The following is a 17,449-nucleotide window of genomic DNA, read 5'->3' on the forward strand; positions in this document are numbered from 1 at the left end:
TATATGTTTCTGACTATTTATTATCACATCTTTCACCCACTAAATATAATCTAACAAGCATTTGCAATGCAATAGGTCTCGCATTATTAAAGTTTGAGCTATTGGTGTTGCATTATTTAGCAATGCCAATAGCTCAAACTTTAATAATGCAAGACCTATTGCTTGTTGATCTTTTTAAGAAATATATACGTTCGTAATATTCTGTGTTTCCGGGTTGCATGAAAGCAAATCCGATTGTTGGACAAATTCTGTACGCCCCTTGAGTGTGAGAGAGTTGTAGTATGTAAAACGATCTATGATTGGAGCTTTCTCGGCATCTCAGCCAATCCCGGTGCATGCGTGGAACTTCTAAACGCTAATCGGCTGTGAAGCTACTGCTAGGCGTGAACACTTTCTCAGCTGTATACTCTCCGGTTCGGTGGGTGCCACGCAGGAGGGAACTGGCTGGCTGACCAGGTGCTAACATTTGGTCTGTAGGGCATGCGCGATACCGGTCACTTTCGCGTACCCAGTGGCGGTGCGTGCAGCCGGTGAAGACAGCGCCTGTCCCCTTCCGGGGCTCCCGTGGTGAAGAGGGAGCCCCGGCGCCAAAGAGGAAGTGCGGGAGCAGAAGTCCCGGGTGCCAGGAGGGGGCCTGGGTGAAGAGCGGCCAGTCGCTGTTCAGGAGGATTCCCCCCGCAGACTGGGTGAGTGGGGGATTCTCCATTCGTCCAGTGGTTTCTTTCCTGAGCGGAGCGGAGTTTAAAAAAAAAGCAAAAGTGAAACTGAATGCTGGCTTGCGAGGGAAGGGGGACAGGAGATGTGCACGACGCCAGGCGAGACCTAAAAACGATATAAACTGAAAGAGTCACAGATGTATTTTAATAAAACTTGATTAAATATTTCAATATTAATAAACATTGCATTGTGTGTATTCTTGAAACGTTCATTTGATTGACATTATCAGTGATTATTGGAGAAAGATGATAGATGTGCATTAAATATAAGGGGGTTGGGTGAAGGGGTGGGTTTGGTTGCAGGGCTTGGCCACATGCCAACCCCCGCTGTCCATGGCCAAAGGTCATGCGCAGAGGGAGGTGTTTGTCCGTGGGGTTGGATGCAGGTTCTGGCCACAGGTCAGGGCCTGTGGCCAGCCCCCCACTATGCTAGACCAAAGGCCATGTGCGATGGGGGGGTTGGCTTTAGGTATGATAATAACATATTACTTTATGTTTTAAAAAAACCAAGAAATTCACTGACAAACACAAAGGTTAAAGTGACATTATAGTTAGGTATGATAAAAATATCGTACTTTGAATTTTAAAAAACCTCAGAAATTCACTGGAAACACCAAAGATTACAGGGATATTATAGTTAAGTGAAAATGTCAGTTAAAACAAACTGTTTTAAACAAAAAAACACTGAAAATCATCAGTTATAATTATCTAATGCCCTAAGTTAACTATAACTCGCTCCCTCGCCATGCAATGCTAATTACCTTAAATATTACATCACGTATGACATCTTCTATGAAATTATTGGTAAAACATCACTGCAATAGTAAATTATTCCCCTCCGCTATCCAACACTTTCCCTACTGTTGCACTCCCTGGAGTGGGAATAGTAAATTATTCCCATCCACTATCCAACACTTTCCCTACTGTTGCACTTGCTGGAGTGGGAATAGTAAATTATTCCCCACCGCTATCCAACACTTTCCCTACTGTTTCACTTGCTGGAGTGGGAATAGTAAATTATTCCTCTCCGCTATCCAACACTTTCCCTACTGTTGCACTCCTTGGGGTGGGAATAGTAATTTTATGCTCTAGGCTATCCAATATTTTCCCTACTGTTTTAGTTAATGTAGTGTAAAACATTGTTTAAGGATAAATATTTGTTTTAATATTTTATTTTATTATATATAATTTATTTGTATATTTATCTTACAGGTTTATGTATATACATGTATATGTATTTATCATTTTTATTATGTTTTTAACTTTTAATAATGTAATTATTTATTAATATTATTAAGTAAATATATATAATTTTTTATAGATATATGTCTAATTCTTTTTTATATTACATTTATTATTTATAATTTTTAACAGTTTTAAATAATTCTATGTTTTTATTAATTATGTTTATTATTCAATGTATTTTATATTATTTTTAAGACAGTTAAAAAAACGATAGTTTGAACAATTATATTTTAAACAACGATATTTTGATTTCGATATTTTTGTACTTACTTTTGTAGAGATAGGATGTCGATATTTTGTCTATCGATATTCTTGACACGATATTCTGGTAGGTCGATATTGTTGTTGTCGATATTATGTCAGTGATGTAATTTGGCCTAGGGTGGGTGATCTGCCAAGAATCCCTGCTGGGTGATCTAACTCTCCATTACATGGGGGCAAATGTCATCAGATTGTCCGTCTTAGCGTAGAGCAGAAAATCCCTCATGGAGGAGACAGGAATCAGCTGAGCTGTAATTCCAGCGTGTCGAAACCTTGAAGTTTCAGCAGAGTGCTCCTCTGATTTTAGCAAGGAAGTATATTCGTATATATAATGAAACAGTGCCTAGGCACTCATGCTGAGGTCTTTACCAGGCCTTTATGTTAGCTAGATAGAGTCGTCATCTACCGGGTAACAATAAGCCATGAAATTTGTGTAGTGAACTCTATACATTGTACAGAATGCTCAAGGTGTCATGATAGTGTGCCTACGAAGTTGGAATGTAAGCAAATACATTTTCAGAGAATCCTATCCTGCAATGTCACATACAAGAATGTATGTCAACAGTCAATGTGTCGCAGAAAGAAGGCAACTTAAATGTGAGCATAAAGATGGCATAATTTTTAGACAAGACACATGACAAAACCATACAGTTGTCTTCCCACTTACCCATCTCCCCTCTTCGCTTTCTAATGTTACCTCTATCAAAGTAAATAACAGCACTACTATGGACTTGCAATCAGCCTTCATCCTTTCTTCTTTTGCTCCACTCTCTGGGTGTGAATATGCTAATTTTTTAACTCATAGTCTAACCCCACCCCTCCTCCTTCTAACTCACTTCTTATTATACACATTATACCTGTCTAACATTCCTCTTTTATTCCATCAGACCTTCTTCTTTGATCAACACTTATGTTTTCCATCGGCATTTAATTATGTGGCTGTTATTTCCATACTAAAATTACCATCTTTCGATCCTCCACTTCGTTACTGCCTCCAGCCCACTTTTTTTTTACTGAAAAATAGACCTATTTCAGCACATCCACAAATAGTATATGAAAGTCCAACTGAATAACAAATAGTGAAGAACCTGCGTTATTCAGAGTTCGATAGACATTTGTATACATCAAGAAATAATCAATAGAGGTCCCTAGTTCAAAAATGTATGATGAAAGGTCCACGTGGTATAGGTGGAAACTGTTCTTTTTATTCCATAGCTGAGTGTAAGTCCAAGAGAGCATACAGCCAACACGTGTTTCGTCAGTACTTATTGGTACTATTGACTTTCTCAAGGCTATTGATGGAAAATACGGGCGAATGTAAAAAGAGACAACGAATGTAAATATAGTGGTTGGTCCGCGTCAAGTTGAATGTAACAAGCAGGGAAGTCTTATAAAGTATAGAGGAAACATGGCCACAGGTATAGTAGTATATATCACCAGGAGGACAAAGTTCCTACAGGCAGGTGCAAAAAGTCACCCTGGCCCTACAAAAGAAAAAAGGAAAAAAGAGAGTGAAAGGAATCCTAGTTAGAAGACCCACTAAGGTAAATGGAAGACCACTCTATGTCCTCTGTTGCCCTCACACACCCAAAGGGTGTCATGCTTCATCATCGGGTGGTTGCTCCTCGTAGGGCCGGCGCTGCAATTCCCTACGGGCCCCCGAAGGGTCACTTTCACGGAGATCTTTTAAGAACCGCCGGATGGTGCATGTGGGTGTGTGGGGAGTGGGTTCTATGTAGAGGGTAAAAAGTAAAAAAGGTTCGTGCAAAATTGGTGAAAAGCATGGAGGGTCATCATGCAGCTGATTATATAGATGTACCCTGAGCAGATTTGGACTGCTCAAAAAGTTTTAAACCTGAAAGCACTTTATGCCCAGGGATCATTGATCATAGGTCAACATGTTTCGTGCCTCTTTCGCCCAAAAGGGTCGGTGGCGCTTCGTCAGGACCAGATTCTTAAAACAGAGTGCACGTGAAAATAAGGTGAAACAGTTTAAAATACCCTCCTTAACGGCCTGGGCAATGGCCTGTCCAACCTCAGTATGGTGACAGGTCGATGGTAAAAAAGGGTTTGTCACTGGCAAACGCAGGGACAGGGTCGATATACCGGTGTGTCTGCCCAGGCCTAGTTCCAGATAATATGCGGGTGGTTTTGGCGCTAAGCTGCTGGAGCACGTACTTCTGGCCAGTCAGATATTGAACTGGAGCAAACCTTTTTTTTTACCATCGACCTGTCACCATACTGAGGGTGGACAGGCCATTGCCCAGGCCGTTAATGAGGGTATTTTAATCTGTTTCACCTTATTTTCACGTGCACTCTGTTTTAAGAATCTGGTCCTGACGAAGCGCCACCGACCCTTTTGGGCGAAAGAGGCGCGAAACATGTTGACCTATGATCAATGATCCCTGGGCATAAAGTGCCTTCAGGTTTACAACTTTTTGAGCAGTCCAAATCTGCTCAGGGTACATCTATATAATCAGCTGCATGATGACCCTCCATGCTTTTCACCAATTTTGCACGAACCTTTTTTACTTTTTACCCTCTACATAGAACCCACTCCCCACACACCCACATGCACCATCCGGCGGTTCTTAAAAGATCTCCATGAAAGTGACCCTTCGGGGGCCCGTAGGGAATTGCAGCGCCGGCCCTACGAGGAGCAACCGCCCGATGATGAAGCATGACACCCTTTGGGTGTGTGAGGGCAACAGAGGACATAGAGTGGTCTTCCATTTACCTTAGTGGGTCTTCTAACTAGGATTCCTTTCACTCTCTTTTTTCCTTTTTTCTTTTGTAGGGCCAGGGTGACTTTTTGCACCTGCCCATAGGAACTTTGTCCTCCTGGTGATATATATTAAATTAAGGGAGCATGGACACTGGACCTTTTTTAGCTCCCAGATCCCCCATCTTGTGTGTTTTATACACAGGTATAGTAGATCAGTATAAAGTGCCAGAGTGTTGCTGCCACATCCTCAAAAAAGAAGTTAGAAGTGTCCTCCAAATACAAGCGCTTGATAACGCTCCCGAGTGACTTTTTTTTTACTACCCAATCTATCAATGATTTTATCAGTTATACCATTTTCTTTCAGAGCACAATTTACTTCCTTTATCTCAGTTGAGTTTCCATCCAGGTCAGTCTGATGAGTTGGCGCTACTTGCAATATCTAACTTCATTCTTCCTTCTCTTCAGAAAAAGCTGGCTTTTATACTGGTACTTTTGAATCTTACTGCTTCTTCTGACCTGGTGGATCATGTTTCCCTTCTGCCTTCTCTTCGTTATGTGAGAATTTGGGGCTCTGTTCTTTCACACATCTCTTCTTATCTATTTGGTCATCCATTTACTGTATCTTGAAGAGGTTTATTATCTATTTAATATCTACACCTACCTGACTAAAGCAGTGGCAGCTGGCAAGTAAGGAGGGTGGTGGACAAAAATAAAAAGTAAAAAATAAGTTCGAAAAGTCATAATTCCACTTATCTTCCTGGTCGCGACATCCTTCTTGCTCAGGTCTTCTCCAGGCAGGCATGCTCCAACACGGGACCCAGGAAACTGCAGTAATCTATCCTGGCACTTCTCTTATGCAGCATGAAAGAACCACCAGGATTGGCGGGAGCGGGCTCCTTTGGCGCTCCAGAGGACACTGGAGCCATATGCTGTCTCTAACAGCTGAGTTGGATAGGTTTAAAATGTGCATGTCTGGCTGGTGGTCGCAAGACGGCTGGTCAAAAAGTAATGCGCACTTTAAACTTAAAGTCCCCTGGCCATCACTGCTTTCTGCTGCTGCCTGACTGGCAGCGGTAGAAATCAGAAAGCCCTGTCCCCTATCCTGGCGCTCAGCTCGGGGTTTTGATAAATAAAATGGTAATAAATTAACTTTATTACCATTTTATTTTTACATCACAGGGGGCAATTTTTTTGTGGGGCGACGCTCTTCCGCCTTAACGGAGGAGCTGCCCCTGGACTACAATATGGTGTTCTTCAAGGTTCATGCATAGCCAATGGCCTTTTAAGCTCTACTCAGTTCCACTATCTTCTGTCAACTCTTCTTTAAGTTTTCACACTCATTGGTATGCTTGTGACGCGTAGGTTTTTTTATTTCTCATTTTCAATGTTTACTGCTTCTCTACATTCTTGTTTGTTAGTGTTTACTTCGTTGTCTATCCATTAAAAAGAGAATGACATGCCACATTCTAAGTTTAAAACAATCTAAATCATAAATACTTTCTTTCCTGTTACAAATCTCATTTTGGCACCCACTCTCTTTTTCGTTTATTTTGATTGTGTGGAAGTGTGAAGTCGGTGTGGAAGTGTGACGTCGCGGCCAGGGCGACTGACTCCGGAGTCTGGGGATCCCGGTTCGATCCCTGGCGCCGGCGGCAGATTAGCCCAGCACCATGTGACTCTGGGCAATAGCTTGCTTAATCTTCCCGACGGCCCCAAGCGCCTAGAGACCCTCACGGGTGATTGTTCGCGCTTTACAAATGTGGATTATTATTATTATTTCCATTACATATACCAAGATTGTACTTGAGTGCAAGAATATTAAAGTCAGAAATATCGACTGTTCCTATCACTCTTTTTAATGTGTATGCCCCAACTGGGATTGACAGATTATTTTGGCCCTCTATTTCAACTAAGCTGTCCTTCCTTTCTGGAGATTACATACTTCTAGGGGGAGATTGTAACCAAGTTGTTGATCCCTTCCTCGATCGTCATTCCAATGTTAAATTTGTCCCCTCTAGGATGCACTCTCAATTTGTTAACACCTTTCAAAATAATGCCTTGGTGGATATCTGGAGATTGTGTAATCCTGATCTTAGAGAATACAGTTTTTACTTCCCTCCACATCAATCACAATCCCGCATTGATCATATCTTCCTTAGTAAATCCCTATCCCAGCACGCTATACGCTCTGACATTGGTTCCATCCTAATCTCGGACCATGCTCCGGTTCATGTGGACCTTGACCTACTTCCTTTTTCCCCTCACTCTGGCAGATGGCGTTTCAACAATGCTTTGCTTTTGGAACCTACTTTTTGTTCCGAATTTACTGCCTTTGCCACTGAATTTTTCCTTTTCAATCATACCCCTGATTCCTCTTTTGTTACTGTTTGGGATTCTTTTAAACCAGCCTCTAGGGGTTTTATTATTAATTTTGTAGCCCGACGAAAGAAACTTCGAGAAGCCAAATCCGAACGCATTTTAGCTAATATTAAGACTTTAGAGCTTGATTATCATGCTTCTAAATCTGAGATTTCTCTTAAAAAGCTTATTGATGCGAAAATTTCCTTCAATAAATTTACAACTGATGCTGCCTCTAACCTTTTGCTAAAATTTAATTCCAGGTATTATGGAGGTAAGAACAAAATGGGAAAACTTTTGGCCAATTACTTAAAGATAAGAAAGGAGCGTACAAAGATTGAGTCCATTAAGACTTCCACTGGGAACTCTTGCTTTAAAGATAAAGACATTCTCTCTGAGTTTGTGAAATTTTATGACAATCTTTATACCCCCGAACACCTCCCGGAGACTACGGATCTTCTTTCATATTTTCATTCGCTTCCCTCCCCCCCCGGCTTCTCAAGTTGATTTTTTTTTTGCCCTAGAACAGGACATTTCGCTTTCTGAAATCTCTCATGCTGTTTCTAAATTGCGGCACGGTAAGTCTCCAGGCCCTGATGGTTTCACTATTGAATTTTACAGCCACTTCCCCTCTCTACTTCTCCCTAAACTATTATTATTATTCCGATCCTTCCTTGCAGCGGGTTCTTCCAGCGGCTCCTTCCAACAGGCTTTAATCTGTTTAATTCCCAAAGAAGATAAGGACCACTCATTATGCAAAAATTACAGACCAATTTCACTGGTCAATACGGATTATAAAATTCTGGCAAACATTTTGGCATTGCGCATGGATCCCCTTTTACCCGATCTCATTGGCCCTGAACAATCAGGCTTTGTCAAGGGCCGTCTCTCATCTGACAATGCCCGTGTTTTTCTTAATATACTTAGCAAGGCTTCCTCTTTGTCACTTCCCTTCGCGGCTATTTCTTTAGACGCGGAGAAAGCCTTTGACAGGATTGGATGGGATTTTATGTTTCAGGCCTTGCGCTGGATCGGCTTTTCTTCCAAATTCATCTCTATTATTTCTTTACTCTATTCTAATCCCCAGGCTTCCATTTATGTCAACGGGATGACCTCGGATTATTTCTCATTACACAGGGGAGTGCGACAAGGCTGTCCTCTATCCCCCCTACTTTTTGTTTTAGCCTTGGAACCCTTTCTTACTAAAATTCGTCTAGACAACAGTATTTCTGGTTTTAAATTTGGTTCGCGGCAAGTTAAACTCTTGGTCTATGCTGATGATATTCTTTTTTACTGCTCTGATCCTGTTTCCTCTATTCCCTCTTTTCTCCAGCAGGTGTCTTCCTTCTCCGCGGTCTCTGGTTATCGCCTAAATGCTGATAAGTGCGAGATTCTACCTTTAAATCCTATTTGTCAAAAGCATCTTTTTTCCCAAACGAGTTTCTCCTGGCAACCATCTAGGATCAAATATCTGGGTGTTTGGTTCGCTCCTCTCTTGTCTGATACACTCAAATTTAATTTTGATTATGTCTTCAAGAAAATGGACACGGCTATTCAACGCTGGAACCCGCTCTTTCTGTCTTGGTGGGGTCGGCTCAATTCTATAAAAATGATGTTATCCCCTCTTCTTCTTTCTACCATTTCCATGCTGCCAGTACACATTCCAGTTTGCTTCTTTAAACGGATTGATTCCTTGTTGCTGAAATTCTTATGGAATGGCAAGCGGTCTCGGATAGCTTTGGCTTCATTGCGCAAGGATAAGGCTCAGTCTGGTGTGCGCTTTCCGAATTTCAGAGAATATCATCGAGCTTTCTCTTTGAAACAATCGACCCGTTGGTTCTCTTCTGATCTTCCGCACTATCCGCCCGTCTGGTTAAGTATGGAATCTTCCTTTCTATCCCCCTTTACCTTTCGCGAGTTCTTATCCTTCACGTCTTCTTTAGTTTGCTTTCGTACGCCTGTTATTTCTCATTGCCGCACTCTCCTTCTCCCTTACATAATATCATCTTATCCCTCCCTCCTTTCCATTCACGAACAACCGATATGGCACAACTCTCTTTTCAAAATTCGTAATCGCACCATCTTTTGAAAGACATGGCATTCTCGAGGATTGTGTTGGATCTCTCAATTAATTTCCCAAGATACCCCTCTCTCATTCCAGGAACTTCAATCCTCTTTCTCACTGCCCTCTTCTGCTCGTTCGCAATACAATGCCCTTCTCCCAGTGCTGATCTTATATCTTCGCTCTTTGGCGCCATCTACCGATATTCCTTTGGACCGCAAAGCTACTTCATTATTATTGGAGACGTCTCCCTCAGCCTCTGCTATTTATAACTCTTTCCGGCACTCCACTGACAGACTAAAATCTAAAATCGAGAATGCATGGGAATTGGATCTTTCTCAGGGTTGGCCAATACCTTTTTGGGACAAAATATGGGCTAAGCTTCATAAAGCCTCTAGAGCTGCTAATACTACCCAAACCTTATATTTCATTTATAACAGAACTTTATGTACTCCACAAGCTTTATCCCGTTTTTCACCTGACACATCCCCTATTTGTTGGTCCTGTTCCTGTCCCGTCGCAGATCTCAAACACATGTTGTTTGAATGCCCTCCTATCTCCAAGTTCTGGCACCTAGTATGGACGCAAATACAAAAGATATTTCAACTTCAAATTCCCTTTTCCCTTTCGCAAGTTTTTCTAGGTTCCCTATCACCGACACTCCCACAATCTCCTTCCCATTATCTACTACTTGACCTTCTAGTTGCTGTGGCTTTCCATACCATTACTTCTAATTGGAAACAGGCTGCAAATGTCTCCTACCAATCTTGGTGGAATGCAGTTTGCTTCCATCATCGCCTAGATACTAATTACGTATCTCCCATTTCCCTGGCAATTAAACGCGACCTGATTTGGCTCCCTTTGGTATCCTATCTCACCTCCTTTGCTCCAGTGCACGCCTCTCCAGATCCTAACACAGTTGAGGTGCGTAAGCCACCATGATTTTCTTCTTTCTTTAATGCCTTTTTTGTTATGATATCACGTTCTACTATACTATATGGTATTTTTCATTCCTATACGTAGGCTCTGTTCATGTAAGCTTCATGCTTGTTATAATTGCTTTTAATGAGAGTTTCTATTGAATTGCTTATTTTTTGTATATGTTTATCATGATGATTATACACCGTTCCCCTCCCTTCTCCTTCCCTTCTTTATTTCTTCAATAAACTCAAACTTAAAAAAAAAAAAAAAAGAAATATCGACTGGCATAAAATTGTGTGTCCTAAATATTGTTTACAAAAATATCATGTCATTGGGTGTAGATTATTTATTACTAGCTGTGAAGGGGCGATATTTTTGTAAACAATACTTAGTGAATTTTATTTTTGTAAGAAGATGTTCTGACTACAATATTGGATACCATACCAACAGTAGTTATGATCTTTGACTATCTTTTGAATGTAGTCTTACTTTTCAGAGTCAAATGTCACTACTTTCGACTATACAGTAATTAATAAAATCCACTTTCTTCTCAGTCAGACTTGGAATCCACAATATTTTTCAATTTAATTTAGATTATTGTTGTTTCTCTGTAAATATGCCTTTCACTGTATGCACTACTTCCACTACAATTAATGTATCTCTCCTATTTTGTACTCTATTTGGTGTTGAAGTTTGTGATCACGTTACACCTTATTTAGACTAATTGCGTTGTTTACCTCTTGTTTTTCATTTTCAATCTCATTATCAAAGCATAGTTTTCAAGTGTGTTAAAGTCTTGCTTCAACTTATCCGATTTTCTTTACTCCTCTCATCCTACTGAGCACTCTCTTTTAGCCAGTTAGGGTCTCCTGGCATGTCTTCAGCTTTCTGAGAACCTTCTCATTAAAGGTGGTTTACCTTCTTGTGTCCAAACCTCTGCAGTGACCTGCTGGTTTCTTTGAGACTTCCCCCTTCTCTGAGTGCGTGCAAATCGTGTTGTGATGATCATCTGTTGAACCTAGTTTTCCCTCATTGATAATGTTCCTACGAAACTGATGCCTTACATCATTTGTTGTTATCATCATCATCATCAAATATCTTTATTTCGGTCGTTGAGACCATAAAAGATTGCGTCATAATACAATAAAGACATTACAGTATAAAAACATTGCACAATTATGATAAAAGTATTAACTCAATACAACATCATTACTTGATATGGTTTTAAGAGGACGTAGACGTGTAAACCACATAGACGTTAAAAATTTGGCAACCGCAAAGGCAATTGGGGGCGAGATGTCAGACTTAAGTATTCTAAAAGCGGGGGAGTATTGTTTAAAGCCCATGTTTCTAAGTAGTGGACAGAGCCAGTACTTCCTTGCTCTGCTGTACACCGGACAAAAGAATAAAACATGCAAGTCTGTCTCTTGTGTCTGCTTGCAAAAGGGGCAAAGACCAAAGTGCAGTATATGCCCTCAGCGGGAGAGTGTTATAGCGCCATTGCATATAGAGCTTTCTTGTGAGTGTGGGACCCATATCATTGTAAGTTGACTCTAGGTGGTAGAAGTCTTTAAGAGCCAGGAAGTGGGCAGTGTGGGAGCCCTCCCTCGCATTCCTTATAGCATCTTGTAAGTGATGCTCACGAAAAGCCTTCGTGATAAGTTTGCGTGAATCCCTGGAACATGCAACCTCAGGCTCATGCCACAAGTCAAGTCTACCCAGTGTCTCACAAGTATGCTTTATGTAACTTAGCCATGGTATTTGTATGTTGTTACGAAGGCGCAAAATCTCTTGCAGCTCTGCTCTGTATTTAGAAAGTTCTGGGGAAGACCATATTTTACACCATAGGGTTAGGGGTTTTAAGCCCAACTCCTCTGAAAACGGTCTTAAGCCCAGATCTAATCTAAGAGGCAAAAGAGGTGTACTGGCAGGTAACGCTGTCAGCTGCCTGAGAAAAGTATTCTCTGTTACCTGGAGCTTCTGTGCAGACGTGTGTCCCCAAATTTCTGCACCATAGATAATGGCCCCCCGGGCCTGGACCTTATATATTTGTATGCGTGGGCCTAGGGGCCTGTATGTGAGGCCTTTTGTCATCCTAGCAATGCCTCCCACCAACTGGGTCAATTTCATATTTGCCCTTAATTTGTGTGACTCCCAGGTCATGCGCTCGTTAATAACTATACCCAGATATTCAAAGGTAAAGACCCTCTCCAACCTGGAGGACCCTATACTGGGCGACGCTCGTGTGGTCGGGGGGGGGGTTGTTGTTATCAAGTTTGACTCGTATACTGTACTTATGTTTGTTACAAGTGCTTTGGATAAAATCACTGAAAATTCAAGTAAATAATACAATAAATGCATTATTTCAGGATGGATAAGCAATTGCTTCCCATAAACTCTGGCTGCTCCCCTGCTTACTTTGCAATGCCATTATCACTGTTCTCCATTTTGCCCTATTTGATACCCATCAATTTTACCACCACTGTCTGTCCAAAACTTTTAGATTACACTGGCAAATAAATATACATACACACCTTCTCACCTTTCCATCCATTTTCTTCCATAAATTCATCATTCATACGCAGACATGTCTCACCTCATACAGGTCTACGTTGTTCAAACCAAATCTAGGTATCCATTGATTACTCACCTGAACCCATTACCTCCTTCACCTATCCCTATTTATTCCTTCATACCCCCAGTGCCCAAATCCATGAATTCATCCATTCAGCTATATGGCCACACCAATGTATATACCAACTACATTCATCCTGCATCAGTGAATGCACTAAATCTACCTTTTCATCCATGGGTCCATCCACAAACACTCACACTTCCATTCATTAAACTGTGCATGCATGTATGTGCACTCTGTATGTATGTGTGTACAAATAGGCCCCAAGACCTTTCTGTGCTTGTTTGCGCACATATGTGCCTCTGTATGTGGTGCCTCTGCATGTGTATGGTAGTCACCATGGCCCTTATTACGAGTTTAAGTAGTATTTAACACCTCTGATAAATAACAATATAGCAGAGTACGTTATCATAATAATAAATAACTCTTATTACGAGTTGTTGTGAAATAACTTAGATTTTGGTGTCTAACGCACCAAAATCCGCATGATACAGGAAACACAGTACATATTCCCCTGTTAAATTTCGCCAGGTTTCACCTGCCAAAATGTAACGAAGCTTGAGATACTTAGCACATCCGATAATTATCAGATGCATTAAATACATTTTAACTCATAATTCCAACCTATGTGTAAACAGGGGTTTATGCAGCGGCGGAATATAACAACCCACTCATAATCAGGCCCTTTGTGTGTTGACTGGGCATGACTATGTTGCTGTGCATGGTTGCATGAGTGTGTGTTCATTTATGCAAGTATGTGTTTGGTCAGTGTAAGGATGTGTTTTTGTCTGAGATGCTTTCTCAATGTGTTGAAAATGTTTCTAGTTGTTTGTCTCTGTACTTGCATGTGTGTCTGCATGAGTGCATGTATGTGTGCTGCCATCTGGCATATCTCTTTGTATGTCGTGTGTTTCTGTATGGCTATACATTATACACAAGTCTGTCCAACTAGCTTTCCAATGAATTGCTTGTTTCACGTGTTTGTTTGATACTTTGTAAATTTCCATGATGGTACTGGAATACTGTTACATGCTTTAACTGTCATGATCTTAACTATTTGTGTTCCCAGGCTCCGACACAGAACACGCATCACATGGTCTAGAATCTTGGAAAATTGGAATAATCTCTGCCTCTGTTTTTCTGGTTCTGGAGGTAATCGTGCTGATCATCTACTGCCGAGTGTGTCGCAATAGAAAGAAAAGGTAGGCCTGGAGTTTGACTGTTGTATTTTGTGCATGGAATCTGCATGAAAAAGCACTTTATGACTAGATAAAAATATTCTTGACTTTGTGGCCCAGTTACAAAGAACCCTTCAGACATAAATATAACTTTATGGTCTAAAAACCTTGTTCATGGCTGCCTGGAAATCACAAAGGGATACCTGGAATAAATGCATTCACCTCTGTGATGAGTGTGGCGAAATCCACTGTAAATTCCACTAAAGCGGTAGAAAGTCTGTGTTCCAAGCATGGTGGAAGTTTGTAACAAGGAATATACACAAACTTCAATCTGACTTCTTTCCACCCTTCAAATCGTCCCAGGTTTTCTGTAGGCAAGGGGTGAATTATTTCGATTCAGGATGAAGAGGTGAACGGAACATCCACAGATTTGCTGGGGATATTAAAGAATTAAAGACGAGTTTTATATTTACACAGGTGGCTACATCCCGACTGTGCAGATTTGCCTAATTACAAACTAGGCTGCTCAGAATTAGCACCTGGGGAAAATGAACACACATGTTATGTGTTAATTTCGCTCCTTCTGATATGAGTTGTGAGGTTTTTCTACACCTGGTTTTATCGGGTGTGGGAAACCCTGACCTGATTTTCCAAGCCGGTAATTCTGGCCAGAAAAATTGCATAAGGCTTTTGCTACAGCAGCAGCCAATCCTCTCTCCACAATCCACATTTTCTATCAAACAGGGTGGACACCACCTCCCTCAACCACCACCCTACTCACACTCCTACGAATACATTTACCACCTCCTCAGAGGGAATAGTAAATGTATGCAGTAAACCCCACTTAAAGGCGAATCCTGTGCGGTTTTGTGACCAAACATTTGTCCCCACACGGTAACTCCACATTCACCGGGTTCAACTCGAAATTACGCGGTACTGGTGTGGTTTTACATATCAGTAATAGTAAAATGGCATGAAATTTTAAGTGTGGCCCCCAGTACCGTGCATCTCGTAAGTAGGTTTAAGGAGGAATCCTCTACACCGGAAGTAGGAGCTCACGAGAATTGTAACATGCAATTCCCAGTAGTATGCCTGGAAACCTGCGCCTGGCACAACTGTTTAGGCATACTACTGGGAATGTTGAAGAAAAGGGAAAAAAGGTGTAAGTACATTCAGGGAGGGATGTAAATATCTATCCATACTTCTACTTTCATTTAGTGACATGTTGCATTTAAATGAAACACACTGAAAGAGAGATGTACCAAGTCATTCAGAACCATTGAAACGATACATTTTCAGTCGAAAACTTCATCTAGTATTTTACGCACATAATCAAATATTTACTTAAATATGAATGATTATTTCTCGAACTGGAAGTTATCAGTTGTTTTAATCATTGATTGGGGAATAAAGATAACTGGTGACAGGGGTAGTAGTTTCAGTCAGGACAGCATAAATGAGCGACATCTTCCTGTATCATGTAGGTTGCCAAAATAGGGTTGCCTGCTGAAAAACAGTGAAATTATCCCTCCATGCTCCAAAGGTCACCTTTCTAGCTTTCTTATATATAGCTTTAAAAAAAAACAGCCACTCACTGGCCAGTTTTCAATACTAATTTCAGCTCACACTTTACAAGCCAATCTTTCATTATAATCTCAGAAATCACAAGTTTCTTAGCCAACTCTCCAAACAGACCTTGCTGTCCTCTTCCCTGAAGATACGTCCCTTAATTCAAGAATACAGATACATAAAGCATTAGTAACAATAGCAAGCCAACACATAACAGATAAATGATGTCCTACTTGTATAAAGTTCTAGTTGTATGGCCTCAGCCAGAATACTGATTTGAAATTGCAAAGATTCTCAGGACAATACTGCTTCCAACTTGCCAACCATTTCCTACTCCATATACAGTCATATTAAAGCAACACACACCGTATCAAATTCATGAATATCATTGGTTAAGGGGACAGAAGCGAAAACAGTATACTGTGCATTAAGTTCCTTTAAACTTTTTATTGCCACAGCCGTGCAATATCCGTTGTCAGTCAGACCACAACTGTGCAATGTACTTTGCCATTCAGCCACACAATCCACTTTTCTTCAATAAGTTCCTTGCTTTTTACTCCTTTGACCAATTGTCACGATATGAATTTTAATCTGGTTAATCTCCAGTCAGTTCACACAACATGCTGCTAGTTTGTCTGTCTTTGCAGACCTAAGAAAACGTGAACTAAAGCACCGCAATATCAGAGACATAAAGTACCAGGATATGTTCTGCATTGAGCACAGGGAGAGGAAGTGTTTACTCCACCACCTACTCATACATACTCAAAATATAGAAGTTGAAAGGAGGGAAGTCAACAAGAATCCTTGCCTGTGCCTAATTTGCAAGTAAGTGCATTCAAGGACCTTTCTCAAGAGGGCATTGCAGCTTTCGCCACCCATTGGCCATTCTGCTGTGGCAATGTCAATGCCCCCATAACTCCTATCACACTCCTTCAAGTTTGACAAATCCAGACTATTCCTGGCCACTCAAAGGTATAAGAATGGCTTAGGCAGCAGGTTTTATTTTTTATTTGCAATGAATTTGTAAACACGCTTGTTGTGCTCATTTCAAAATTACACAAACAATGCCACCATGTGGTGAGCTATTATAAGTACTGGTGTTTAAGAATTAAGTGCTAGTGCCCAGCACCAGCAAACACCGGTGCAAATTAAGGACTGATTGCTTCATCCATGAGTAGTGCTATATTCTCCTTGTGTTTTTTCTTGTTCGCCCTATTGAGCAATAACCCTTGTTTAATGCTATTAACCGAGGTGGGAAGCATCCAATTTAAACCATAAACAACCTTTATCATCCTTTCAAAGGATACAGCAAAGCCCACAATTATGCAATCCAGCTGCATCAAACTTTTCTTTGTTGATTTCCCACGCATTAAATCAGTGATGTTGCATTATACGTCTGTGAATCCACTGCATACAACTGATCTTTTGGGGTATGGACAGATTTGGGCATGAAGCAGATGGGCACTTGTATGCTATTCTCCTACATCCAAACATGTATACATTGGTGCCCTATGATCCTTTAATATGCCTGGACACCTGTATGGAGCCACAGAGTCACCTCAGTCTCAAATGATGAGGTAGCAATCTCTCGTGAACCAATATGAGCGGTGAGACCAATAGGAAAGGCAGCCTGAGTAAACAGGAGGTTACCATCTTGGAGTACCAAAATATTGCCCAAACACTGATGTAGTAGCCTTTGATATGCCCTGGAGCAGAGGAGACCATGACGAAAGTGGGTAAATTGAAAGTTAGAACCCAAAGCAGGCCACAGAGTTTCCT

The 17,449-nt window shown here is 41.0% G+C and overlaps 1 protein-coding gene across 2 annotated transcripts in view; it reads left to right on the forward strand.

Annotated features, from left to right (window-relative positions):
* Positions 1-17,449, forward strand: part of LOC146866124 (uncharacterized) — a 141,954-nt gene that overhangs the window by 95,526 nt on the left and 28,979 nt on the right. For both annotated transcript variants that reach the window (XM_085640800.1, XM_085640799.1), the window contains exon 5: positions 13,993-14,125. In XM_085640800.1, the coding sequence (XP_085496926.1) occupies positions 13,993-14,125 (133 nt within the window). The remainder of the gene's footprint in view (positions 1-13,992; positions 14,126-17,449) is intronic.

The sequence above is a fragment of the Triturus cristatus genome, chromosome 2_1 (genome assembly GCF_964204655.1).
Source record: "Triturus cristatus chromosome 2_1, aTriCri1.1, whole genome shotgun sequence".
Lineage (NCBI taxonomy): Eukaryota > Metazoa > Chordata > Amphibia > Caudata > Salamandridae > Triturus > Triturus cristatus.